Source organism: Gavialis gangeticus, unplaced genomic scaffold (genome assembly GCF_001723915.1).
Source record: "Gavialis gangeticus isolate Ggan-Ray unplaced genomic scaffold, GavGan_comp1, whole genome shotgun sequence".
NCBI lineage: Eukaryota > Metazoa > Chordata > Crocodylia > Gavialidae > Gavialis > Gavialis gangeticus.
In genome coordinates, this window is record NW_017728994.1 from 46,300,689 (window position 1) to 46,324,600 (window position 23,912).

The 23,912-nt window shown below is 55.8% G+C and overlaps 2 protein-coding genes across 8 annotated transcripts in view; both read right to left on the reverse strand.

Annotated features, from left to right (window-relative positions):
* Positions 1 to 6,167, reverse strand: part of LOC109287551 (solute carrier family 2, facilitated glucose transporter member 9-like) — a 17,685-nt gene extending 11,518 nt beyond the window's left edge. Inside the window, exons 1-7 of the mRNA XM_019502721.1 lie at positions 6,089 to 6,167; positions 2,868 to 2,966; positions 2,325 to 2,485; positions 2,110 to 2,234; positions 1,851 to 1,996; positions 1,531 to 1,663; positions 1,116 to 1,303 (exon numbers count right to left, since the gene is read on the reverse strand). Of these exons, the coding sequence (XP_019358266.1) occupies positions 1,116 to 1,303; positions 1,531 to 1,663; positions 1,851 to 1,996; positions 2,110 to 2,234; positions 2,325 to 2,485; positions 2,868 to 2,966; positions 6,089 to 6,139 (903 nt within the window). The 5' untranslated portion in view covers positions 6,140 to 6,167. The remainder of the gene's footprint in view (positions 1 to 1,115; positions 1,304 to 1,530; positions 1,664 to 1,850; positions 1,997 to 2,109; positions 2,235 to 2,324; positions 2,486 to 2,867; positions 2,967 to 6,088) is intronic.
* Positions 6,168 to 11,613: 5,446 nt separating this feature from the next.
* Positions 11,614 to 23,912, reverse strand: part of BTRC (beta-transducin repeat containing E3 ubiquitin protein ligase) — a 147,776-nt gene continuing 135,477 nt past the window's right edge. For 5 of the 7 annotated variants that reach the window (XM_019502708.1, XM_019502713.1, XM_019502712.1 and 2 more), the window contains 4 exons: positions 22,656 to 22,766; positions 19,880 to 19,958; positions 15,367 to 15,560; positions 11,614 to 13,472 (listed from right to left, as the gene is read on the reverse strand). In XM_019502708.1, the coding sequence (XP_019358253.1) occupies positions 15,399 to 15,560; positions 19,880 to 19,958; positions 22,656 to 22,766 (352 nt within the window). In that variant the 3' untranslated portion in view covers positions 11,614 to 13,472; positions 15,367 to 15,398. The remainder of the gene's footprint in view (positions 13,473 to 15,366; positions 15,561 to 19,879; positions 19,959 to 22,655; positions 22,767 to 23,912) is intronic. The other 2 variants (XM_019502710.1, XM_019502709.1) reach the window with 2 other exon arrangements.

The window sequence follows — 23,912 nt, forward strand, 5'->3', positions numbered from 1 at the left end:
GGGGGGCATTGGCAGGCGAGCCCCTAGTCCCTGGGGAGCAGGGAACCGGGATGACGGGCTCAGACCGCTCCTAGATTTCCCCAATGAGTTTCTGAAATGAGTCCTGGGAGGACAGAGGTGGCCTTAAGTGACTGGCACGTCTGGACTTTTAGGGTCTTACGAGTATTTTGAATGTTGTCGGCCCTGGGACAGGGGTCCCCGTGGCTGCTGAGGAGTGTCCCTGCTCTCCAAGGGCCTGGTGGGATGACCCCTTCCTCTCCCTCGTCTTTTGAATTCACAGAGTCCTAGAGGAGCGGGGCTGGCAGGGACCTGCCCTGTACAAACCAGCCCGGACAAACCCTGTGTCCAACTTCTGAGCACCCGACAGCCCCGGGCACATGCAGATTTCTCTCTCCTTCATGCACGTCTCTCAATAAGGCTGTGGTAGGATCAGAAAAAGTGCAGAGAAGAAACGATCAGGGCCCCGGGGCAGGTGCTCACTGGAGACCCCCCAGGAGACTGAAAAGGCTGGGGGTCTTCAGGGTGGAAAGGAGAAAGAGCCATGCCATGTGGGTCTGTGCCCCGCCGGGGGAGGCTTTGGAGGGCACAAGGGAGACCAGACCCTGGTGGGTCCCATGAGACTCCTGAGGGGGGAGAGGATAGAAGCCTGTAAGACCATGAAGGCTGTGGACCAAGTGACCAGTGACCTGTTCCCCAAGTCCCAGAAGACTAGAACTAGGTGACATGTGTAGGTGACACATTTAAAACTAAGAGGAAGGACTTGTTTAGGCAACACGTTGTTAACTGGTGGGACTCCTCGCCGCAGGAGGTGGCAGAGAGCAGAGTCCGGTCAACAAGGGGGTGGATAAACTCAAGGAGGATCCATTTATCACTGGCTGTTGAGCAGGACGGTTGGAGACGTTTCCTCTGGCATCTCTAGACCAATACCAGTGGGTGCCGGGGGGGTATTGAATAGGGGACAGATCACACTAGAGAGATCCGGGTCTGTGCTCTCCCCTTATAGCGTCCACCATGGCCGCTGTGGGAGACAGGAGACTGAGCTCCATCCAGCCCCACTCCGGCGAGTCTGCCCGGTCCAGCCATGTCCTGCCGCCCACGAGGCCGGGGGTACTCACGGCATCGATGCCAGAGAGCTGCATGCCCACATTGATGACGATGACGGAGAGGACCTGCCAGCGCACGCTGCAGTCCTGCAGCAGCTGCCGCACGGACACCGTCTGCACTGAGGACAGCGACCGCTGCTCTTCCCGCATCTCCTCTACCACCTCCCGCACGTCCTGCTTCCCCAGGAACCAGCGCAGCGCTGTGGGGGCATGGGGTGGCGCTCAGCGACACCTGTCCCTGCCACTGTCCCCCCAGTGGAGCCATAGTCAAGGCCCTTTGCCCACCCACACCAGCCTGTTATGAGTCAGGGTCTGTGAGCTTGGGCTAGGCTGCCTGTGGGTTGCCTCAGCCCCTGGTAGCCTGGAAGCAGGGGGCCTTGGAGGTCCAGACCTGGGGGGAGGCTAGGATGGGGGGACCCGGGCTCACCCTGGGTCGCACTGCGGATGTCGTTCTTCTCAATCAGCAGGTACCGGGGGCTCTCAGGGAACCAGCGCAGCAGCAGGAGCTGCAGGAAGGCCGGGATGGCCACCACAGACAGGAACAGCGGCCAGTGCCCGTCCTGGACGGGGGGAGCCGGGACACAGGGGGTGCTCAGGGCATGGATGGGGGGCTGGATGAACCACCCCCAGCCTCTGTGTCCTGGAGCAGGAGCACCCATGGGTGGCCCAGGAAGATGCCCACCCAACCCCTTCCACCTCCTTGGCGTCCCCGGGTGGGCACTGAGGAGGTGCAGGAGCCATACTGACCTCCCCCAGCAGCTCGGGCAGGCCCAGGAGCTGGGCGGAGAAGACGCCGAGGCAGATGAAGATGCTGGGCACCAGGCCCAGGAAGCCGCGCAGGTTCTTGGGGGCGATTTCTCCCAGGTACATGGGCACCACACTGAGGCAGACGCCTGTGGGCAGCGACCAGCCGAGGGGCACAGTGAGGGTGCAGCACCCCATAGCCCTTGCTGCCCCCTACCCCATGCCCAGCTCCCCACCCTACTTTGACCCCACCCTGTCCTACCTGAGTGGATGCCCGTGATGAAGCGGCCGGTGATGATCATCTCGGGCGAGGCCAGGGCACGGCTAAAGCCCATGAGGGCGCTGGCCAGGAAGACAAGCAGCGTGCTCCGAACCAGGGTCCCGTTCCTGCCAGGGCCACAGGTAGCAAGTCACCCTGGTGTGGCCCTGAGCCCCCCGAGTCACTCAGTCCGTCTCCTCCCCCCGCTCAGGTTGTACCTGCCGTATCGGGTCACCAGCACCCCCACGGGCAGGGACCCCACCAGCCCCCCCAGCGCAAAGACGGAGACGGTCAGCGAGTACATGAGGGTGAGGAGCCCGGGGCTCAGGCCCTGCCCGTAGCGCTTGGTCCAGGTGATGTTGTAGAAAGCCTTGATGTGCTGCAAGGGGAGAGAAGGCGGCAGGTGGGAGTGGGCAGGGGCTGGCGGGGCTGGGCTAGGCCTGGATCAGGTCTCTGCGGCAGGGCCTGACTGCTGCGCTGCAAGCCCTGGGCTGCAGCGATGGCCATAAGGACCCAAGGGTTGCCCTGCGCGGGGTCGGACCCAGGTCTGTCCTGCCCAGATTCATGAATCCTGGTTCGGGGGGGCGGGGTCTGCCTGCCTCAGTTTCCCTCCCTGCGGGACCTGGATTCTGGGTCATCTGCTCCCTGGGTGGCTCCGGCACCCCCAGAGGTGGCTGCATTCCCAGCTGCACTGGCACGGCTGGGGACCCCCCAGAGATGCAGATCCCCTTCCAGGACACCCCTCACACCCCGGTGCTTACCACGGCCGGCGAGTTGACCACAGCCAGGTTGTAGCCATAGAGCATGGAGGAGCCGAAGGAGGCCAGCAGGGTGACGGAGAGCAGAGGGAACGTGAGGGGCTGGGGAGACAGCGGCAAGGCATCAGTGGCGAGTGAAACGAGTTGGCCAGGCCTCAGCTGCAGCCCCGCAGTGCACAGGCCTTGGTCCAGCCAGGTTACTGACGGTGCTGGAGGAGCCGAGATCTGCCTGCGCATCCGGGCCTTGACTTGCCCCGTCTGTGAAATGGGCTCGTCCACTGCCAAACCTCTGGGCAATAAAGCCTGTCTGTACCTGTCCTGTCCCAGCTCCCACCCCCGCGCCTCCATGAAACTGCCCCAGCCCCCCTCCCCAAAACACGCTCCCCTCCTAGCGCCCTGAGCTGGAGCATTGAATGGACTGAGGGGGGGGGCTGTGGGACTCAGCAGCGATGGGGGTGAAACCAGCCGGGAGAGCAGCTGGGGGTGAAGCCTCCTGGGCCCCTTTTTGGGTCACATTTTTCCCTGTGGAAACTCTTCAAGGCCATTGGGGTGGAGGGGGGTGTCCAGAAACCCTCTAAAAGGCCTCCAGCCACCCCGCCCTGCCCCACTGAGCAGGAGAGAAGCCAGGTGTCTGGGCTCCCGCCCCAGGCCCCCACATCCCCCCCCGGGGCCTGGGACAGAGCCTGGGACCCACAAACACCTGCTCGAGGCCAGACGGTAAAAAAATCAAATCAAATCAAATCAAATCAAAGAAAAAATCAAATCAACTAGAATAAAATAAAATAAGTTAATAAATAAGAAATAGAATAAAATATGATAACAAATACAATAATAAATCAATCAAATCAAATAAGATGCTAAAAGATTTAAAAATAAAATGTAATAAAATAATAAAATAATTAATCAAAATAAGATAAAATAATAAATAGAATAAGATTACAAATAAAAAATAAAGAGAATCGAATAGAATAAATAATGAAGTATAAATACAATTAAATAAAAAAGTAATCAATGAAATCAAAATAAATCAAATCAAGTAAAAATAAGCAATAAAGAATAAATAAAAATAAAGTAATAAAATAAAATAAATAAATTAAAATAAAAAACAAATTAAAATACAACAAAACAGATAAATGAAGTTAAAATAAAATATAAAATAAAATATAATAAAATGAGAATAAAAACATGAAGTAAAGCAAGATAATAAAGAAAATGAAATAAAATAAGATAATAAATTAAATGAAATAAAACAAATTGAAAATAACGACAATAAATAAAACAGAACAAGATGACACATAAAATTAAATGAAATGAAAAATAAATAAAGTGCAATAAAATCGATAAATAAAACAAAGTAAAGAGAAAATGGGATGAGACAAAATAAAACATGTAAATACAGAAATAAATGAAATAAATGAACAAAATGGAGAACAAGCATGGGGGGGTGGTTGGGGATTCCCCCCAGAGGCTGTTCCCCCTCAGACCCAGCCGCCCCGGTGGGTGGGTGCATTTTGGGGCCGCATGCGATGCCCCCAGCAGCAGAGCCAGGCCTGGGGCAAAGGTGGATCTGGGGCGCTGCTGGGCCGGGGGGTCCTGCCTGGAGCTGGGCAGCTGTCGTGGGCTCCTCAGCCAGGCCGGGCACATGGGGGTGGGGAGGGGGGCTGCCCTGGTCCCCCCTCCAGCCACTGGGGTTGCCCTGCCTGCTGCCCCCAGCCCCTCACCCACCGCCATCCTTCAGGCCCTTGAAAGGTGCAGTTCCCCACGCCAGGGCCTGGCAGAGCCCCCCCACAAGTCCCTCGCATGGCCAGGCCTGGCCCCAAGGTGCCGGCAAACACCAGGCCTGGTTGGGGATGGCACGCCCCCCAGGACAGTCTCACAGAGGTGGCATGGTGGGAGCTGGGCCAGGATGGGTACGTACAGGCTTGATTGCCCAAACGATTGGGGGTGGGTGAGCCCATTTCACAGTTGGGGTAAGTCGAGGCCCTGGAGAGGCGATGCTGGGGGGCTTGGCCTCCGCAGGCCTCTCCCCTCCCGGTCTCGCTCCCTGGGGCTGGGGGAGGTTGAACAGGTCCTCACAGCCCCCCAAGGGGAGACGGGGAAGTGGCTGCTCCCTGCACAGCCAGGGGGTCAGGGGACGGCTTTGGGGCTGCCCCAGCGGCTGTGGGAAGCCAGGGGGAGAGCACAGGAGCCCCCGCATGACACAATGGCCCTCCCAGGCGTCCAGGGTCCCAGCCTCCTGCTCCAACCCACCGGCCCCACTCCCCACTTGCTGGGATTGAACCCAGGTGTTGAGGGGGTGGGGGGGTCCCTTCCTCCAATGCCCCCAGTCCTGGGACCAGAACCCAGGCGTCCGGGCGGCCTCTGGCCCAGGCGGCCGTGGCCTGTGGCCTGGCAAGGCCCCAATCCCCCTAATCCGGGCAGGAATGCAGCGCCCACTCACCCCTGTGATGTTGCGGTGGGGGGGAAGTGGGGGGACCGGCGGTGGGTCCATGGCAGCCCCTTGCGCTGGGGCCAAGGCCGGAGGGACGAGGCGTCATCGAGGCCCCGGGGACGGCGCTGGGGGCTACTCCCCCTGCCCCCCCGGCCGGCAGTCACATGCCGGGAGCGTGACCGGCTTCGCCTCTCCAGCTCCAGCCCCATTGCTGTTAACTCTGTGCCTGCTGGAGGCTGCTGATGTGGGGGGTCCCAGGGGCTGGGGGGTCACAGCTAGGGGCTCACACAGCCCCTCTTGGCCCCAGTTCCCCCCCATTAAGGCAGGGAGTGTCAGGGGGTTGGAGGGGATGGAGCCTGCCGGGGTCTCAGTGGTATCGGGGCCTAAGTGACGTGACCGAGGCCGTGCGGGGAGGCAGTGGCAGCCAGCGCAGGGCAAGCCTGTCCCCAGACTCTCCCAGTGGTCCTGGGCTCGTGTCCAGCACTTGGTGTGTGAGGCCTCAGGGGATCTGCTGCAAGGACGGGGCCAAGGGGGCCTGGCAGAGCCGCAACAGGGCTTGCACCCCCAGAGTAAAGGGAACGGGCACTGCCAGGCTGCCCCAGGGCTGGCCGGTCTCCCTCCCACGCCTGCCCTAGCTGGGAGTGAGGGGCACCAGCAGGGCTGGGTGGGCAGGGGGCTGTGGGTCGGGAGGGGCACCAGCAGGGCTGTAGGGGGTCAACTCCCACCCCCAGCCCCAAGCAGATGGGGCACTGGCTGGAGCTGCAGGACGGGGCACCTGGATGCCTCCACTTACCTTAGCTGCATCGTGGCTCCCGCATCCCTTTGATGGCTCCACAGGTCCCATCGTCCGCAAGCAGCTGCAGGCGGTTCACAGATTTCAGCTGTGACCAGGGCTGGTCGCCTGTCCCTGGCTCCTGGAGCTGGCCTCGGGCATCTCTGCCGTGCCCCAGCCTGGCCCAGGGCAGCCGGGTGGGGAGAGCAGAGGGTGCGGATGCAGTGGCAGGAGGGGCTGAGGGGCCTGGTCCTTCCCCGCCCCTGGATGCGGCCACTTCTGGGGTGGAGCAGGAGCTGGGGCAGCCCTACCCAGCATGGGGGCTGGGCAGGCCAGGCTGAGGGCACATGCTTGGGGCACTAATTAGCAGCACTAATTGGGGCTGTGCCGGGATCTCGGCCCCCCTCAGCCACTGCATGCCCAGTGGCCTTGGGGGAAGTTGCAGCTACATCCGTGCAGGGCCTCAGCTGCTGGCACAGGCCAGTCAGGCCCATGTGGACGTGCGGCCCCTGAGGGCAAGGAGGTGCCATGTGTGTGCATGTGTGTGTAAGCAGGGATTGTAACACAAGAGATTGAAGTACAAGATGGCCAGGAGCTGGCCCCAGTGTGTGCACGTGTGTGTACACACACGCATGTGCACATGTACGCAGGGTGGGGGGCAACAGGATGCTAAACTATAAGATTGCCATGGGTTGATGCCAGGGAGTGCATATGTGTGCACACATGCGTGTGCACACGTGCATGCGTGCATGCTGTGTGTGTATAGGCAGGGAGGGTAACATGGGAGGCTGGACTACAGGATGGCCAGTAGCTGGCCCTAGAGAGAGTGTGTGTGCGTGTGCACGCACACGTGCGTATAAAATACAGGAGACTGAACAACACGCTTGCTGTGGGTTGGCTCCAGAGAGCGTGTTTATCTGTGTGTGTTTGCGCATTGTGTATGTGTGCGTGTGCAAGCAGGGAGGGTAAAAAAGGAGGCCGGATTACCTGCCCTGCCCAAGTTCGTGTGCGTGCGTGTGCAAGCAGGGACTGCATTTCAGAATTGCCATAGGTTGGCCAGTGAGCGTGCACAAGTGGTGTGTGTGTGCACATGCACGTTGTATGTATGCGTGCATGCTGTGGGTGTAACCAGAGGCTGCGGTGCAGGAGCCGGCCCCGGGGGAAAGGACGGGCTGGAGCCTGTGCCTGAGGCAGAAAGGAAGGGGTGGGGAGATGAGCCGTGTGGCTGCGGCCCCGGCTCAGCCTTTGAGGCCCAGCGCCTGCGGGCAGGGCCCGGCTCCGGGTGCGACGTCTCTCGCACAGGCACAGCTGGGCCCGTGCGAGACACTGCCACAAGCCCTTGTTTCTAGCTTTGTTCCTGGACCATCCGAGCAGCGGCCACACACCGCGTCGCGTGAGAGAAGTGGGGTCGACAGGGAGCTGCAGGGTCACATCCAGCCCCATCCGAACCAGCCCAGGCAAACCCCGCGTGCAATCCTGGAGCTGCTCGACAGTTGCCCTGACACAGCCCCAGGCATCGCTCCCACCTCTGCTCCTCGGATACAGGGGGCCGCGAGCACCAACATCTTGCTGCTACCAAGGGTCATGGGTGCTGCAAAGAGCCCAGGCCCAGGCCATGCCCCCGCTGCAGAGGAAGGCAAACACCCCAGTGCAGCCAGTCTGAGCAGGGGGGAATCCCTTCCCACCCCAATGCAGTGTGGGGCTGAGCCTGAGCGCGGGGGCAAGACCCTCCCGCCAGGACCCTGCACGGTTGGTGCCAGCAGATGGAAGAGCAGGTTGTGTGTAGGGGGACCCACAAAGAGTTAAATAAAGCCGCAGATATCAAATCAACAGCCGGAGTCGGGGGCTGCCGGGAAGCCGCTCCCAGCGCTACAGAAAAGCACCAGCCTCGACAATTTCCAAGCCCCCGCTGGTGTCAAGAACGGAGCCAGCAGCGAGAGCGATGGCAAGAGCCTCGGGGCCGGCTCGTTTTCTGCCCACCCCAGGAGCTTCGAATCACAGGGGGCTGCCCCGTAAAATGGAGAGAGAGACCCGGCGCCCAGCCACGAGTGGGGCATGTTATATAGGGACGGGTGCCGGCCGCGGCCTGGTCCCAGCACAGATGCCAGGATGCCTCAATTACTCCCTCATTACTGAACAGTTGGGGTCTGATTAGCTCTCAGAAGACATTTGTGCTTCTCCAACCAGGATCTGGCCACGTGCCCCCCTTGCACGCCGGTCTCCTCTCCCGCAGGGGCGAGATGGGTTGCAGCTCCTGCGCATTGTTTGCCCGCATGTTCACGGATGGCTCCGTGGCCCAGGCGGGGGCTGTTTCCCCGTGAGCAAAGCACATTGCGCACGGGGTCCATTTGTGGGGTGGTTTTTGCAACCAGAGTCAGGCCTATTTGTTACTGGGGAAGTGTGGGCCTAAACTCACTGGGTCCAACTAGAAGCCGTCCTGGAGAAGGAGGCATAACAATCATCAGGAGAAGCTTGACCAGGAGGTCCCGGGACTTGGGGGGGCCACAGCCGAGTCCTGGAAGAGGCTTTTGGTGGCGCACGTTGCCCCGATAGCGCTTCACCCTTAGTGCCGGAGGCTCCCGAGAACTGAGGTTTGGAAAGAAAACCACGGAGCCACAGCGTCCTCTTAGAGCTGTATTTAAGTTATTGTCCGAACAGTTCAAATAAAATAATAATTAAAAAAAAAATATTTATATATACCACACGGTTACCATGAGCCTAGCTCGAGTGGACATTAGTACATGAACTACACATCACCGGAACGGCATCACGAAATCCAAAGCACTCGTTACGGAGGGACCTAGAGAACGACTAGAGCGGAGGAAGAAACGGAAAACCGAAGGGGCCGTGCTCGCTCGTCCCCCCCAGCACGAGCTGGACACGGTGCAGCCGGGGGTCGGCGTGTCGGAGGGGTGGTGGGCTCCTGGGACAGCTGGACGCTTGGGGTGGCCGACGTCTTCTTGCGCCGCGTTGTTCTGCAGGTGGGGTTGGCAAAGGGCAGCCCCCCGCACGGGGGCAAAGCAGCTGTGAGACTCCAGATCCAGCCCCCTGCCAAGGCTGGGATGCGACGACCAGCCCGACAGCGTTGGAGCTGGAAGAGAGCCGCTCCGCGGGCCTAGCAAGGATCCGAATGCGCCGCAGGGAGCTCGGACGGATGGGACGGCAGAGGATTGAGTCCCTTCTCCAGCCCTGACAGCTTCGTGCAGGGGTCACCTACTGCCAAGCTGGAAGTACCTTTCGGTGGTGCGGGGGCCACGGGGGAAGCACACTGCTGTCGAGGTTGCTGTTGCTCCGTTGAGCGGGAGGGACCCTGCTCTGAACCCCAGCCAGCAGGCAGGAAAGCCGGAGAGGCCGCTGGGAGGTCTCCTCCGTTCCTGGAGAAGCGGTGGGGTGGGGGAACAGGAGGGCAAAGCTCAGCACGTTACATGCATCATGCCTGCCACATGGGGAGCCCCTGGGGGAGCTCACTCCTGCTCCCGGCTGTCCCAGGGACTGTTCCCCGCTCCCAAGACTGGGAGGACCGAAGGCCACACGCCCATCAGCTAATCCCAGGAAACACTGGTTTCTGCAGGGCTCAGATTTTCCCCCTCCCACGCTTGTGCCCTTCCCAGCCAAGGGCACAAGTTGGGGCTGGCGTGTTTTCAGCATAGTCTCCCCATCATATGGGACGACCTCCCCTGACCTCTTACACCCTTTGTTAACTGTGGGCCTCTGGGCCACCGGCAATGCTCCTCACCCTCATCGGCCAGCGCGAGACCAAGTGGTCACTAAATACGACCTGAAAGGGGATGAAGGAAACCAGCGGGCATTCGATGATGGACCAGGTGCTGACCACCCATCAGGCAGATTGTGGGGCAGCCAGGACCTGGGATGGGAGAAACAGGCGTGTTGCCTGAGCGTGCAAAACCTCAATGTGAAAGATCCTCTCCGTGCAAGAAGGAGCAGGGCAGAAGCGACAGGGCAGGCCAAGCTGTTGTCTACGTCAGCACCAGGCTCGGAGCATTTCTTCACTTAGGGAGACTGGCGGTGTCCACTCGTGAGTCCCGAACCCCTCCGCTCTTGCAGACATGCCCATCCCTGAAAGCCAAGGGGGGAAATGGAGCTGCTTCCCACTGGCCCAGCAGTTCCCAAGCTGCCCATTCCTGCTTGTATATTTTAAAAGCCATCAGGGTTTCAAATGGGGTTGCTTACAGCAACGCAGCCAGCTGCTGCTTGTTGCCCTCAAAGCAGGGCTGGGAGTCGTGATGGACTGTCCTGCTCTCTTGGTCTCACGCCTCCCTCGTGGCCAAGGCGACTGGGAGCTGCGGGAGAAACAACGTGGATGCAGCGGAGGCGTTTCAATTCAGAAGTCCACAGGCACGTCTAGCTCCTTGCTTCCTTTCTGTGCTTTGTAAAACCCTTGCGTGTCATCCAGCCCAGCTGGGCATCTTTTGTTGAATCCATCGCAAAGCCTCACCCCTGCACGTGGACGGTGAGCGGGGAATTGAGGAGAGCTGCCGTCTCTCAACACAGAGGCCTACTTACCATGTGATTTCTTCGATGCGGACCAGAAAAGCAGAGCTGTGGCCGATTCGGGTTCAAGTCAGACCAGCTCACTTCATCACCCTTCGTAGACATCGGAGAATCATTCAGCTTGCGAGGGGCAGGAATTCGCTCTCTGGCAGTTTGGTCTCTAAGTACCCTGACATCGCCCCTTCTCCAGAGACGAGCATCACAGCCAAAACAGACTGCAGCATTTGCACCATACCTTATTTATACAGCAGAGTTAAACATCCCTGGTACCTTCTCCACACCTAACGATGTGTTTCAAACGAGCACCGGGGCTGAGCCGAACCAAGGCGGTTTGCTATGTGTTGCCTCCATGTCTGGCCAGAGTTTCGGGTCTTCCGAAGTCTTGGAAACAGAAAGTCACTGCCCAGAGACCCAGGTGAACCCCAAAGATCCTCTGTAGCATCCACGGAGTTGCCATTTTCTAGTGCAACCTATGACCGAAAGACAGAGGTGGACGAGAGATGCGGGGCAAGGAAACACCGTTGTGTCTGCAGCTGTCGTTGTATACATGATGCCCAGGTGCTACCAGGCTGCAGGCGGAGCAATGGTGGGGGCCACAGGAATGACACTCAAGTACAGCCAAGGACAAGACTGTGCCCTCCAGGCAGTTGGGAACGATTTTTGATGTAAACGCAACTCCTTCAATACCCCCGCCTTGACGGACCACGGTTGCAGGGCGTCCGATGACTGTGACCAGTCAGTAAGGATTGTGAAGTTCACCCCAGAGACAGGTGTCAAGGGAGAGCGCTTGGCTTGACGCAAAAGTCCTGCGTCTCTGTGGGCTGGGGTCACTGCCAAGGTCACCGAAGAGGTGACTTCCATTGTGCTTCCTACGACAGCAGCTCAAGCGTAGGGGCCAGGGGAGCTGCCAGCGCTGATATGGTATCTGGGCCCTCTGAAGATGCGTGGGTGTTTCTGCCAGCACCGATTCTCATGCTTTCTCTTAGGGCTGTTCTGGGAGCACCGTTCTCCACGTCTCTGCTGCCGTCTCCTCCTTTGGGAGACTTCTGGCTGCTGCCAAAAGGGTGCTGGCTACTGGGACGCGTCTTCAGGGTCTGTGGGGCCAGTTGCTTACCCGATGTCACCGGTGGAAACACGGTTCCAAAGCACGGTGGCAACTGGACTCCTGGCGAGGCGAGGCCGATGAGGACATGCACATAACAACCTCCCAGGTGCAAAGCGCCAAGCTCAGAGGGGGCCAGATGCTGCTCGGTGCTGCTTCCCTCCCCTCCACCCCCACAGGACAAAGGGCCCTTTGCCCTCCGCGCTGGCAGGACGGGTTCACGGCTGTGAGGGGAGCCAGGGTTGCTCCATGCCGGCAGCGAGAGACCTGGCCCTCCTAAAACTGCTCCCGGGTAATCTGTCAGCTCCTTCGCCACGGCCGGGATGACTGTGGAGATTATTTCTGTTTAATCTTTCCTGATCCAAGCATGGGACCCTCTGCGATTCCTTTCCCGGCTGCGGTGGGGGAAAGCGTGGCACCCTCCGGCTGCACCGGCCCCTGAGACGTGGAGAATCGCTGCGTGCCCATCGCATCAGAGGCATTTTGATTCTCACAGGTCTCAGCTGGAGTTGGTCCTGCTGTCAATTATCCCTTGCTCCTAACACCGCAATGCCAGGTGGGTGAAAGGCTGAGGGTGCGTGCTGTGCTGGCTAGGGGTTTGTGCGGCTAGGCGGCAAAGGCAGGCCATGCCCCTGTATAAGCCGATGAGAAAATGCACCCACCTGCCTTTGCCGGCTGGCGGCATTGCTACCATTGGCCCCTGTCCAAACCCAGCCAGCCGCGCTGCACGTGCAGAGAGCGCACCACCGCATGCAGGATGGGGCCAGCTCCTCTAAGACCCGGTGGTGAAAGCAGTGGGGAGAGGGGGTGCATGGAGAGCTTGGGAAGGTGCCAGCCTCTGGTCCTGGCTGCAGCCTCAAGCATCTCCCTGAATAACAGAACAAGTTACAAGCCACGCATACAGCGCTGCCTTTGGGGTACAACCCGTGGAAGTTCAAAGCGAACCAAGCCTGTGCTAGGGTACAGACCATGCCTCCACCGGTGAAATACTGCCCTCAGCTCATCTCCCCATGCCTAGGAACTGCATGCCCCCCACCAACCCTCCCAGGAAGAGTGCTCCAGACTTGGGCAGGCTTTGCCGGCCGTTCTGCAGGGCGCCGGCCACATGATACACAGAGGAAGCTCGTAACACACATGCAGCCTCCTCAGGTTCGAGAGACGGGTGAGAGCGGAAGGAAAAATCCTGATGTGGTTCATCAAAGGGGGTGTATTTCAGGCACCTGCTCTCTCCACCCAGACAGATCCGCAGGCAGCCACAGCCAAATGCAGCGGGGACTCGGGTCTCCTCTCAGGCATCACTTTAGTTGCTCTTCGGGGTCAGGTGCGAGATGCTCTTATCAAAGACTGACAATGATACCTAATTATATCTCCAAGCAGCAGCCCCTTCCCCAGCCTCCTGACCCGGCAGCGACTCTCTCTGCACGGTGCCCAGTGACAATGATTCTTCTGCTTAAGAGCAAAGCAACGAAGACTGGCAACACCTTAAATATTTTTATAGGACATCTGTGCCTGCATCTAGAGAGGGAAAAGCGGGAGGTGGGGGGAAAAGGGAGAAAGAAGAGGGGAGGTTTAAAAATGTTAATCGTTCATGAAAGATAAAAGATGTCTTCTGATATAGCAGCACTTTAGCAGTCGGCCGCGCTGAGCAGACCCTGTCTGAGATCGACCGCACGCCAACTTTGTTCCAGAAACGAGTCTGAGAGCCTCTTTCTTCAGCAAGGATTCATTACGTGGAGAGTTCGTTTGTCCTGGCATTGGCAGATAATTTAAATACTGCAGCTTAAATGAGTCCTGGGGGGAAAAAAAGAAAAAGAAAAGAAGCAAGGGCAGGTTTCCTTTCCCTCCTCGCCATTGTCTGGATAACCTGTGCTTGCTACTGGTGCTTTGTGAGGGGGTAGAAGGAGCTGGGCTGACAGCTGCAGAGTCCAGGCTGAGCTGTGGCATGGTGCTCCTCACGGGTACCATGCCTGGGAACAACCTTGCCAGCAATGGGCCGATGCTTTGCCTGTTTTCTGAAGTTGCTAACAGCAGCCTCGAGTGCAGTGCGCTCGCTAACCACAGCAAAGAGTCCTCGGCCCCCAAACCAACGCGCAGCCCATGGCTCACAGATCAAACCCAGCTACACAACCGCTTGGGTGCAGATTCAGGTCCCGTCCGTAACAGCCTCAGAGCGACAGTGCTTTTGTGTTACAGCTCAAGCAGCGGTTCTCAACCAGGGCACACAGCACCCTGCCATGCCCTGAGATCCTCTTATGGGTGTCTGCGCAGTATCAGCACCACAAGGAGTGCAAACACTTGCACACAAGAGCAACCCTGAGATTCCCAGTAGGGATCCAGTTTGTCAAATCTGGATCCGGTGTGTCAAATCTCTCCTGCCCTGCTGTGTCTGTCTGAGCTCTCTGCAACAGAAGAATGGCTTTAGCATTTTCCTGCTGCCAAAAAACGCAAGGAAAGCAAAGAGTCGGCATTTTCCAGGGTGGTCTTCAAAGTTGAGAACCACTGAGCTAGCAGGAAAGCACTGGCCAGGCCATGTGTTGCGTCAAGGCTGACGGTAGTTTTACTAAGAGGTTAGATTATAGATTTATATAGGATGGTTTGGACAGGGCTGATCCTGCCTCAGGCATGGGTTGGACTAGATATGACCTCTGCAGGTCCTTCAAGCCCCACTTCTCTATGATTTCTATGATTCTAGATGCCTACAACACACGTGGCTAGATTGGGCCTTGTTAATAAATACTGCCTATAATATATTCCCATGAAATTAGGCCAAACTCATCCTTCAGCTCCTCAAGCCCTAGAGACATTCCTCATCCTACACTGCTCATCCCCAGCCAACCGCGGGGAGGACGGTGTGGTCACTACCTAGGAGGGAAGGAAACCAATACTCCACGGCTAAACCCTCCTGCTTGAGGACAATGGCCCCATGTCAAGCTGCCCGCATCTTCTTGTTAAGCACCAGATGCTCCCTTGCCCTTCATTTCTGGATGCTGGTGGCAGCTGGTTTAACTGCAGCCCCTGATCTAAGCTACCAAAAAAATCCACTCCCTACCAGGATGCACCAGCTCCTTGCCGCCCAAAGGCCTGGACACGTGATGCTGGATGTGTGACATCCAGTCTCATTTACGCTGGGTATGATGGCAGGGTCCAGAGGGGACAGAGCACCAGCTATTATCCATGCACCAGGCTACAATTACCACCCTTTGCCATTAGTTGAGGGAGAGCAGGTGACTGCCCACCTGCCTTGGGCAAATGGCTAACGTGGGATAGAGCTGCTGACACATGGCTGTGCCTACAGGGCGTTATCCCAGATTTGTCCCAGGCTAGTTCTACACCGCATTCAAGAAGGCTGTAGAGCATGTGTTCACTTCTTTCTGGGGCAGTCATCCATATGTGGGATCACAGAGGAGCAGCCTTGGTGGCAGAGAAAGCCCTTGCTCACCGGGTAGAGAGAGCAGATGGTGGAAAGAGCAGGGCACGGCAGGGTGAAATCTGGCCCCTGCCACCATTACCTGGCACTAGCTCTCAACCTTTTTTGGCCTAAAAGGAGCCCCTCCGTAACCTTTCTGAATGTAGAGTCCAGCTAAGTAATTCTCAGCTAGGTGCCCTACATTCAGAACCGTTACAGGGGGACTTTGAGCTTGTCCCTCGAACCAAATGCTCACCACCCCCGGGGCCACGGCTTTACCTGTGCAAGTGTGAGGTACGGTGTAGCGTTATTTATCTGGAGATGTAGGTGTATGTTCTGGAGGGGGAGCGGGTCGACTCTGCTTGGGCAGCCGGGTCATTCAGGAAGTCCCAGATGAGGATCGTGTCGTCGTGCGAGCTGCTGACGATCTGGAACTCGTCAAACTGGAGGCGAAAGACTCTCCCAGAATGCTCCTGAACGGGAGGTTAGAGACACCGTGTGTTACTTGACGTACCGCCTGGGAACGCCTAGAGAGGCTTGAGTGTGTGGGTTGATTGGTTTTTTGGTGCAAGGCCACTGGGTGCATATGACCTGTGGCTGGGGCTGGGAATTCACCCCACCGTATACAGAGGAGGCATTACCTCCTATGCCCCGGTACATATGCCCTGGAGAACAAGTCGAGCTGTCCTCACAGTGCAGCTCAGCTCTGCTTTATCCTCTTATCTCCTACTACAGAGCTTAGCATTAACTCTGGAGCATTTCCAACGGCGGCATGCTCGAGCGGATCAAGAGACAGTTCTATGAGTGGCCCGGGGTCCCCGTCCAGCGCCGGTGCTACGGCTGAAAGAGGGAAGGGATGAAACTGGAGGAGACAAAGGGGATGGTGGTGAGATGTCCACCGATCCAGCAAAGATTCCTCCCGAATACGAACAGGGAAAGGGCTTTCTTGACGGGGGGTTGCGTTCTGAGCCTGAGAGGCTGAGTGGAAGCAGCCTGGCGATTTGGCAGAAGTTCAAGCTGTTATTAACAGGCAGCAATGGCCAGATCCTGGACACAGTAAGGCACGTGCCCCTATGCTTTCCCTGCATGCTGGCAACTTGCTATCGGTGCTTCCTCTTTCCCAGTCACGGAGAAACATAAAGCAGGCAAAGGCAGCTCTTTGCATCTCGGCTTAGCACATGGATGGCTCTGTTATGCCCTCTGCGGGGTCAAAGCAAGCAAGAAACCTAGAAACTAAGAGATATTCTGTTTACTGCAGCTCTTTTAAAGAGGGCTAAATAAAAGGCTGCCCCACTGCATGGCCATTAAGTAGAAAGAGAAACCTCAGAGAGGGGGGCCACCTCAAAGGGGTGGGCAGTGCGAAAATAAGCCCTTCAAATGCCTGGAGATATGGCAAGGTCTTTCAGAGCAGTTTCAGGACGATCTCTCTACATGAACCAGACCCGTAAAGCCAAGGAGGCTGCTTGCAAGACAAAACATCTTTGGGGGTGGAAAAATATTCTCACTGATTAAAAAAGCAACCACTCTCGGCACCTGCCCCTATATTCTAGTGGGAAAGGTGTTTCCCGAATTGTACTAAGAGCCTCTGTCATTTTGCTGAGACGTCATTCACAAGATGCTGAAAGAAACCGAGCGTCTTTTTAAAGGCTGTTCCAAAAAAACTATTTTTTCAATCCTGCGCTTATGAAGTCAGAGGCACACGCCTGAAGTGTCTGCGCCTGATTGTCACGCTTGCCCCTTGCTGTCACGGGGAGAGCCCGTGTGAGAGGCCTACGTCGCCTCGCAAAGCCCAGAAAACTTGCCTCCCTTGGCTGGGAGGGGAAAGCCGGAGCAGGCTGATTCTCAGCCTAGAAAGCGCTGTTAAACTCACGCGGCTGCTGCTCCATCTAAAGGAGGGAAAAAAATGCGAGGGAGCTGGCATGCGGCGAGCATTCGTTATCTGTGGACTTTTCCCCCACTGTTTGAAAATTGAACACAAACCGTGGGGGGCTGGCGATGTTCATTGTGAAGCCAGGTTTAATTTGGGAAGCGGAGGGAAGGCGGGTGGGGGGGAGAGCCTGGGTAAGTGGATGCAAAGATGCCCTGTTGTCACAGATGTGAAAGATTTTAAAACAGACACACTTAAACCTACCCTCCTTCCCCTGCTCAGTCCTCTCTGCTGCTCTCAGGCTGGGGGATTTATTGGCAACTGCTCCCAGAGTCCTACAACAATTTCCTCCCATGATTTCTGATGGATGACACAATTAGCTGGAGCACCCAGGATGTCCGTGGCTGGAGAAGGCGGGTGGAATGGCACTAGTTAAATAAAACCTCCCAGGTCTGCGGGCACACGCTGTGCTCAGGGTTTAAGCCTGGTATGCGATCAGTGCTGCTAATTGCACTGGAGTCTCCCGATGCTTTGGGTACGTAGCTGGCTGACGGAGCGGTTTCCATGGGTGCGAGTCAGCCCGCTCTCTGAAAGATGCCTTTCAATGCCTTGCTGCAGACTGTCTGGCCCTTGAACCCTCGCCCTGCGGTCTGGGGAATCAGCCACTCGCTTTGCGGCAGGTTTATGGTGAAGGAAGGGAACAGTCACTGGGCCCATGGATGGGAGCAGGCTGGATGAATGCTAATGCCACCGAAGCCTGAGCTTTCCACTCCTATGAAGGCTCCCAGGCTCCTTTGTATTTCAAAGGGAGTCAGGAGCTGGGCTGGAAGCTGCTTAAACACAGAACAGGCATGGCCAGTGCAGCAGCTGACTGGGCTTCCTATGGCTTCTTGCTCAAGCATTTCAGCCCAGACTGGGGGGGTGTCACCTTTATGGCCTAGTCTACCCCGGCATTTTCTTAACCCATTCCTAGATTCTTTATCAATGATGTGGACATTGATATCAGAAGCGGACTGGCCAAGTTCACCATTGACACCAACTTTGGGGTAAAGTGTCCACACCTGAGGGCAGGATGATGATCCAGGCGGTCTTGGACAGGCTCAGAAAGTGGGCAGATGAAAACCTGATGGTGTTCAACACCAATAAATGCAAGGTTCTCCACTTTGGGAAGAAAAACCTGCAGCATGCTTTCAGGCTTGGCAGCGCTATGCTTGCTAGCACCATGGCCAAAAGAGACTTGGGGGTCGTGATTGACCGCAAGACGAATATGAGCCACCAATGCGATGTTGTGGCTGGTAAAGCGAGCAAAACTCTGGCTTGCATCCATAAATGCTTCTCTAGCAAATCTCAGGATGTCATCCTCCCGCTGTACTCGGCCTTGGTGAGGCTGCAACTGGAGCACTGCATCCAGTTCTGGGCTCCACAATTTAAAAAAGACATGGAGAAACTTGAGAGAGTCCAGAGGAGAGCCATGCACATGATCAGGGGGCAGGAGAACAGGCCTGATGAGGAGAGGCTGAGAGCCATGGGAGTCTTCAGCCTGGAAAAATGCAGGCTCAGGGTGGACCTGGTGGCCACCTATAAGTTTACCAGGGATGCTCATCAGGATCTGGGGGAATGCCTGTTCACCAGAGCGCCCCAAGGGATAACAAGGTCAAATGGTCACAGACTCCTCCAAGACCGTTTCAGGCTGGACATAAGGAAGAATTTCTTTACTGTCTGAGCCCCAAAGGCCTGGAACAGACTGTCACCGGAGGTTGTGCAAGCACCTACTCTGGATTCATTTAAGAGACATTTGGACATTTATCTTGCTGGGATCCTCTGATCCCAGCTGACTTCCTGCCCCTGGGGCAGGGGGCTGGACTCAATGATCTTCCGAGGTCCCTTCCAGCCCTAACGTCTATGAAATCTATGAAATTCCCCTACAGCCAACGTGGCTCAGTGCTAAAAGTGGGAGCAAGAGGAGAGCAGGTCTGCCCCAGAGCCCTTCTCCCACCACCAGATTGGCAGTGATCATCAGTGGTAGACAGAGCCATGTGACAACAGGCAAGGTCCAAGGCTGGGGGCGAGGGGGTCAGGGTCTGTGATCCATCCTGCCTTTGGCTTCAGCTTCCAACAAGGGGCAAGACAACAGCAGCCGAGCTGATGTGTCTGCTCTCCCCTGGCTAAGGGCAGTGAGAAGTTTCATTTCAAGAACCAAGGGCAGGACGTCTGCCCTGCCAAGCAAGGCAGACACAGGGGTGGATGAAACCCAGACCCGGACTTTGTTAGTCACTCAAAACTCAGCAAGAAATATGGAGGGAGTTCCTTGTACCGTGAGGTGTAATCCCCACCTTTTAATGCTCTATTGACTACAGCAGTCACAAGTTGGGAGGCAGCAGGAGAGAGGAAGGCTCAGACTCCTGGGACAACCAGAAGCACGTACGCTATGTGGAATCCAAGGTCATGATCAGCAAAGACATCTTCCCCCGTGAAGTCAGGACCTTTGCTCTTGGGAAAAATCATTGTTCCATTGTCGCCAAATATTAGAGTGAAGAAGACCCTGGAGCTGGCCCAGAAACACTGCCCTGGCCTCATATTACAGGGGCCCGTGTTGCTGAAGAGGCCATAAAACTGACCCCCTGGCTGAGTGAGATGGGCCCATGGCACTTTCCCCAGTGCTACGACTGATAACCATGGTGTCTGACCGAGAGCTGGCTGGGGCAGGTCCTTCCTGGTGACCCGGGATCCCTCCTGTGGTTTAACCTTCTTCACTGCCAATCCCCAGCTGTGTTGGCTCAGTTTGGCCTCTGGGCCCTGGAAATTTTCGGGCCTGCTGGCTGGATCAGAGCTCCTGCAGACAGTCTAAACCAGCTCAAGACTCCATGGCCCAACAAAGCCTTGACAAACCCAACCCCAGCCCCCCCCCCAACCAAAAACTCTTACCACGAGGGTTCGCAGACAGAGAGTCCCTGCTGGGGCGCGAGGGTCCAGGGCAGCCACGAGGTCCCACACTTTAATTTTCCTAGGGAGGAAAGAGAGACAAACCTTGTGACTTTGCTACAGAGCAAGTGCTCACCAGAAGGTAAACGTGTAACAGCTCAGATGATGCACCTGGCTCGTGGAGAAGCACAGGTGAATACTTCTGCTCGAGACGTGGTGCTCTCTCTTGGGCAAAGCTCGCTTATGTTAAGGGGGAAAAAGGGGTGCAGGTAACATAGAGAATCAGGCAGGTTTATGGTGAATGGGTCAAAAGACATAAAACAAAGTGACAAGGGACAAGAGAGTGGGTGTGAGTGCATGTAATATAGTTCATCAAGCCCTTTATTTGCCCAAAAAATGAATCTAAGGACACAGACATACAAACAATTTACCATGTGGTGCCAGAGGGCAGGGATTTACCACCCAACAGCTGCTCTGGGCTAACTGCCCATGTGCGTGCTCTTACCCGCTGTACAGGAAAGGCAACCAGTGATAACTCTATGTCTCTCACTGAAGGCTACTGTACCATGGGTTAGCTCTTACCATGGGATAAGTTCATAGGACAGTCAGGCTGGAAGGGGCCTCAGAAGGTCGTGGCAGGATCGCCCCTGTATAACCATCCCAGCCAAGTGTCTGTTCACCCTGCTCTGGAAAACTTCCAGGGCCACTTCTCTAGGTGTCTGCTCCAATGCTGGACCACCCTCAGAGTCAGAAAGTTCCTCCTCAGCTCCAATCTAATGCCCCTGCTGCAGCTTCAGGCCGTTGCTCCTAGTCCTGTCCCCTGTGGCCACCTCCATCCTCTCTACAATCACCCTGCAGGTATTTAAAGACTGTGATCCAATTCCCGCCCCCCACCCCCCGGTCTTCTCTTCTCCAGGCTAAACGAATGAGACAGCACACAGAAAGTGCGGTGGGCGAGATAATTAAAGTGGCTCATGCTGCAGTTGATCGGTTCTGCTACGTAAGCTCAGACATCCTAGAACAGTCGTGTCTCTAGCAAAGATTAAAGCGTGCACATGGGCATTTACTGAAGTGCAGCTGACTTGCAATAAGCCCCTGCCCTCTTTTACTGCACACTGAGCTCTTTGCATATCCCTGGCTTTTGTGTCTATGGTAGTTGTTCTCAACTGGAGTGCTGCGAGACCCTCTCAGGGTACCCCATGCAGGCACTGCCATTGCAGTACTGGCATCCAAGTACAACAGTGTAGTGTGCAGAGCTAGTGTTACACACGCCCCTCAGTAACGTTGTCTGTAACGCTAAAGCAAGCTGGATAGCTGGCTTGTGCTGTAGCCCTTCCCAGTCTGCCTACACTCTTCCTGGAAACAGAGATGCACATGACCTTCCTGGTTTAGCTGAGCACGAGACACATTGGGCAGTTCTACCTGGAGGAAGCAACACCCAGTTGAGAAGCACTGAGGTTGGTTGAGCACAACAGCAATTCTCAAGTGGGACTGCTGCTATGACTTCAAAAAGGCTGAGTGTGTCTCAGTGTGAGTGCGTCTCACACTGGTCTACTGTGTGAATTCTCCCTTTCTTTGACTGACACGAGCCTGCTCCTTTCTGCTGCAGTGCGGGCAGGCTGTAAAGAACCTGACAGCTGAACCTCCACTGGTGCTAAGTACCAAACTGCTGCTATTGGCAGGCACAGGTAGTTTCCACCAAAGACCTCAGCTTGTGAAGCAGTGGAGATGCAGGGTTTCAGAAGACAGAATGCATGCAGCAGGAGGAAAAGGTAGCTCCACTTTCCAAACCCATGCATGGATCCACTTCGCTATGAAGTTGGGCAACTCTCTTGAGTTGCTGATAGCTGGCTAGGTTGGAGATGCAGAAATCTTTGGTTAGGGTCTCAAGGAGGAAGAAATGACTGGCAATGATTTGGGAATCCTGCAATAATTTGGAAGAAGGGGACTGTATGGAAGATGCAAGCTGCTTCTGGATCTGCTGTGTAGGAAGCTATCCTGTATCAGGGCTGCTACTCTTCCCAGAGCAGCAGCCATGAAAGCACTTACTTCTGAGTGGCAGACAGAGGGGAAAAAAGCGTGTGCAGGAATTGTGAGATTTGTAGACAAGCAGCAGCAGTTTTAGACACTATAATGTTAACAAGATGCTAGATCTTATGGATCCACCTTAGCCCTTCAAGCACAAGCAGGCTCTGCATGGATCTACCGCATGCAGCTGGAGGGGCACACACAACTCTTTCCAAACAAAACAAGGATAAAAGAACCAGAGGAACATCTAAAGCAGTGGGTAGATGAGTGGAGCAGGGCTGGTCTGCACACCAGATAGAGACTTGAATGCCAGGATCGGGTCCTGGGGCCTGACAGTGCCCCCACCCTGCCTTGTGTGCCAGGATTGGGCCCTGGCAGTGCCTCCTCCCATTGGGATTAGGCCCCCTGGACCTGACATCTTTCTGATACCCTCTGTGCACGGGGAGTGGGCTGTGGGGCCCAAAACTACCCCTGCCCAGCCCTGTAGTCTGGGCTTGGGCACTCAATCCAGCAGATAGGGCTTGGGGATCCCACAGGTTCAGAAATTTGGAGGCAGGAGAGTGGTACAACTAGGCTGGATGACACGACAATGTAGGCCGGATCTGGCCCGCGGGTCTAAAGCCTAACATGCTTTGCATGCATCAGCCAGAAGAATGGCGGGACAGACAAAGGAGCCTAATGTCCCATTGGAGGTAATGGGGCAGGGAGAAGACAGGGATGGAGGTTCAGGGGTGCAGTCCAGCAGCCTCACCCGTCGTACGCTCCGCTGACTATCCTCTTGTTATCGAAGCGTATGCATCTCACCAGCTCCTCGTGGCCTTCCAGGACTCGTAAGCATGCCCCACACTCGATATCCCACAACCTGCAAGAGAAGCAGCAGCATAGAGAACATCTGAAGATCGACTTATTTCGTGGAAGTGTTTGGTCTTTTATTGGTCAATGGCTACTTGGAGACAAAGATAACAAAACCCACATGGAAGGTACTAACTGCATTTAGGACCCTCACAACTCTCCACCTTTTGCAGCTCAGTTGCAATGTGGTTTTCAGAGGTGACCCCGTTATGTCACCTTCTGCTACGGCAGAAGAAAGTCAGAGGGCTCGGCAAAGGGCAAAGCTGGGACCCTATATGGTCAACACTGCTTCCCACCCTGCTACATCACATGGCAGCTCTGGTGAGGGGTAGAAAGCTCCCCTGCTACAAAGCACATCCATCCTCCAAGGGACGTCTGCCACCTGAGAAGAGCTCAGCGTGGCAGGACGCTCCCCACCAAGGTGAGCTGTGCTCTCTTAGTGCCTAGAGCTGCTGGGGGAACGATTCAGCAATGTAAATATTTTAAGACCAGACCGGCCCATTAGATGATCTAATCTTACCTCCTATGTGATACAAGCCAAAGAGTTTCACTAGGTTCTCCCTGCATTGAGCCCAATAACTTGTGCCTGACTCAAGTATGTTTGGAAATGCCCCCACTATTGAACTAAAGACATCAAGGGAGAGAAAATCCCCACCAAAATCTGATCATTTGTTCCAATGATCCGATCACCTCCACAGGGAAAAAAACTCTGTCATATTTTTAAGCTGAATGTGTCTGTTTAAAACCTCCAGACATTAATCTAGTGGTGAGAAGCATAACAAGAGCCACAGAGACTTTTGATTCTCTCCATGAAGATACTCATATGTCACAATCAAGCCAACTCTTAATCTGTTTGCAAAGCTAAACAGATGGAGCTCCTCCAGTCTCTTACTCCTATGCATGTTTTCTGCTCCAAACATTTTTACAGGTCTTCGCTAAACCATATGCAATATTCCACAGTCCTTTTTAAAATGCTGCCCCCAGAACTAGACGCAGCTTTCCAAGTACTGGCCTCACCCAATACTGTATGGAAAAATAAGAGAGGTCAGGACTTCTTGAAGGAGGATTTTTATTTTGGGAGAATAATTTAAAATAGAAGCACCTTTCACATGGACATTAAGTTGAGAGGCCTCTTAGAAGTATTGGAGAAGCTGCA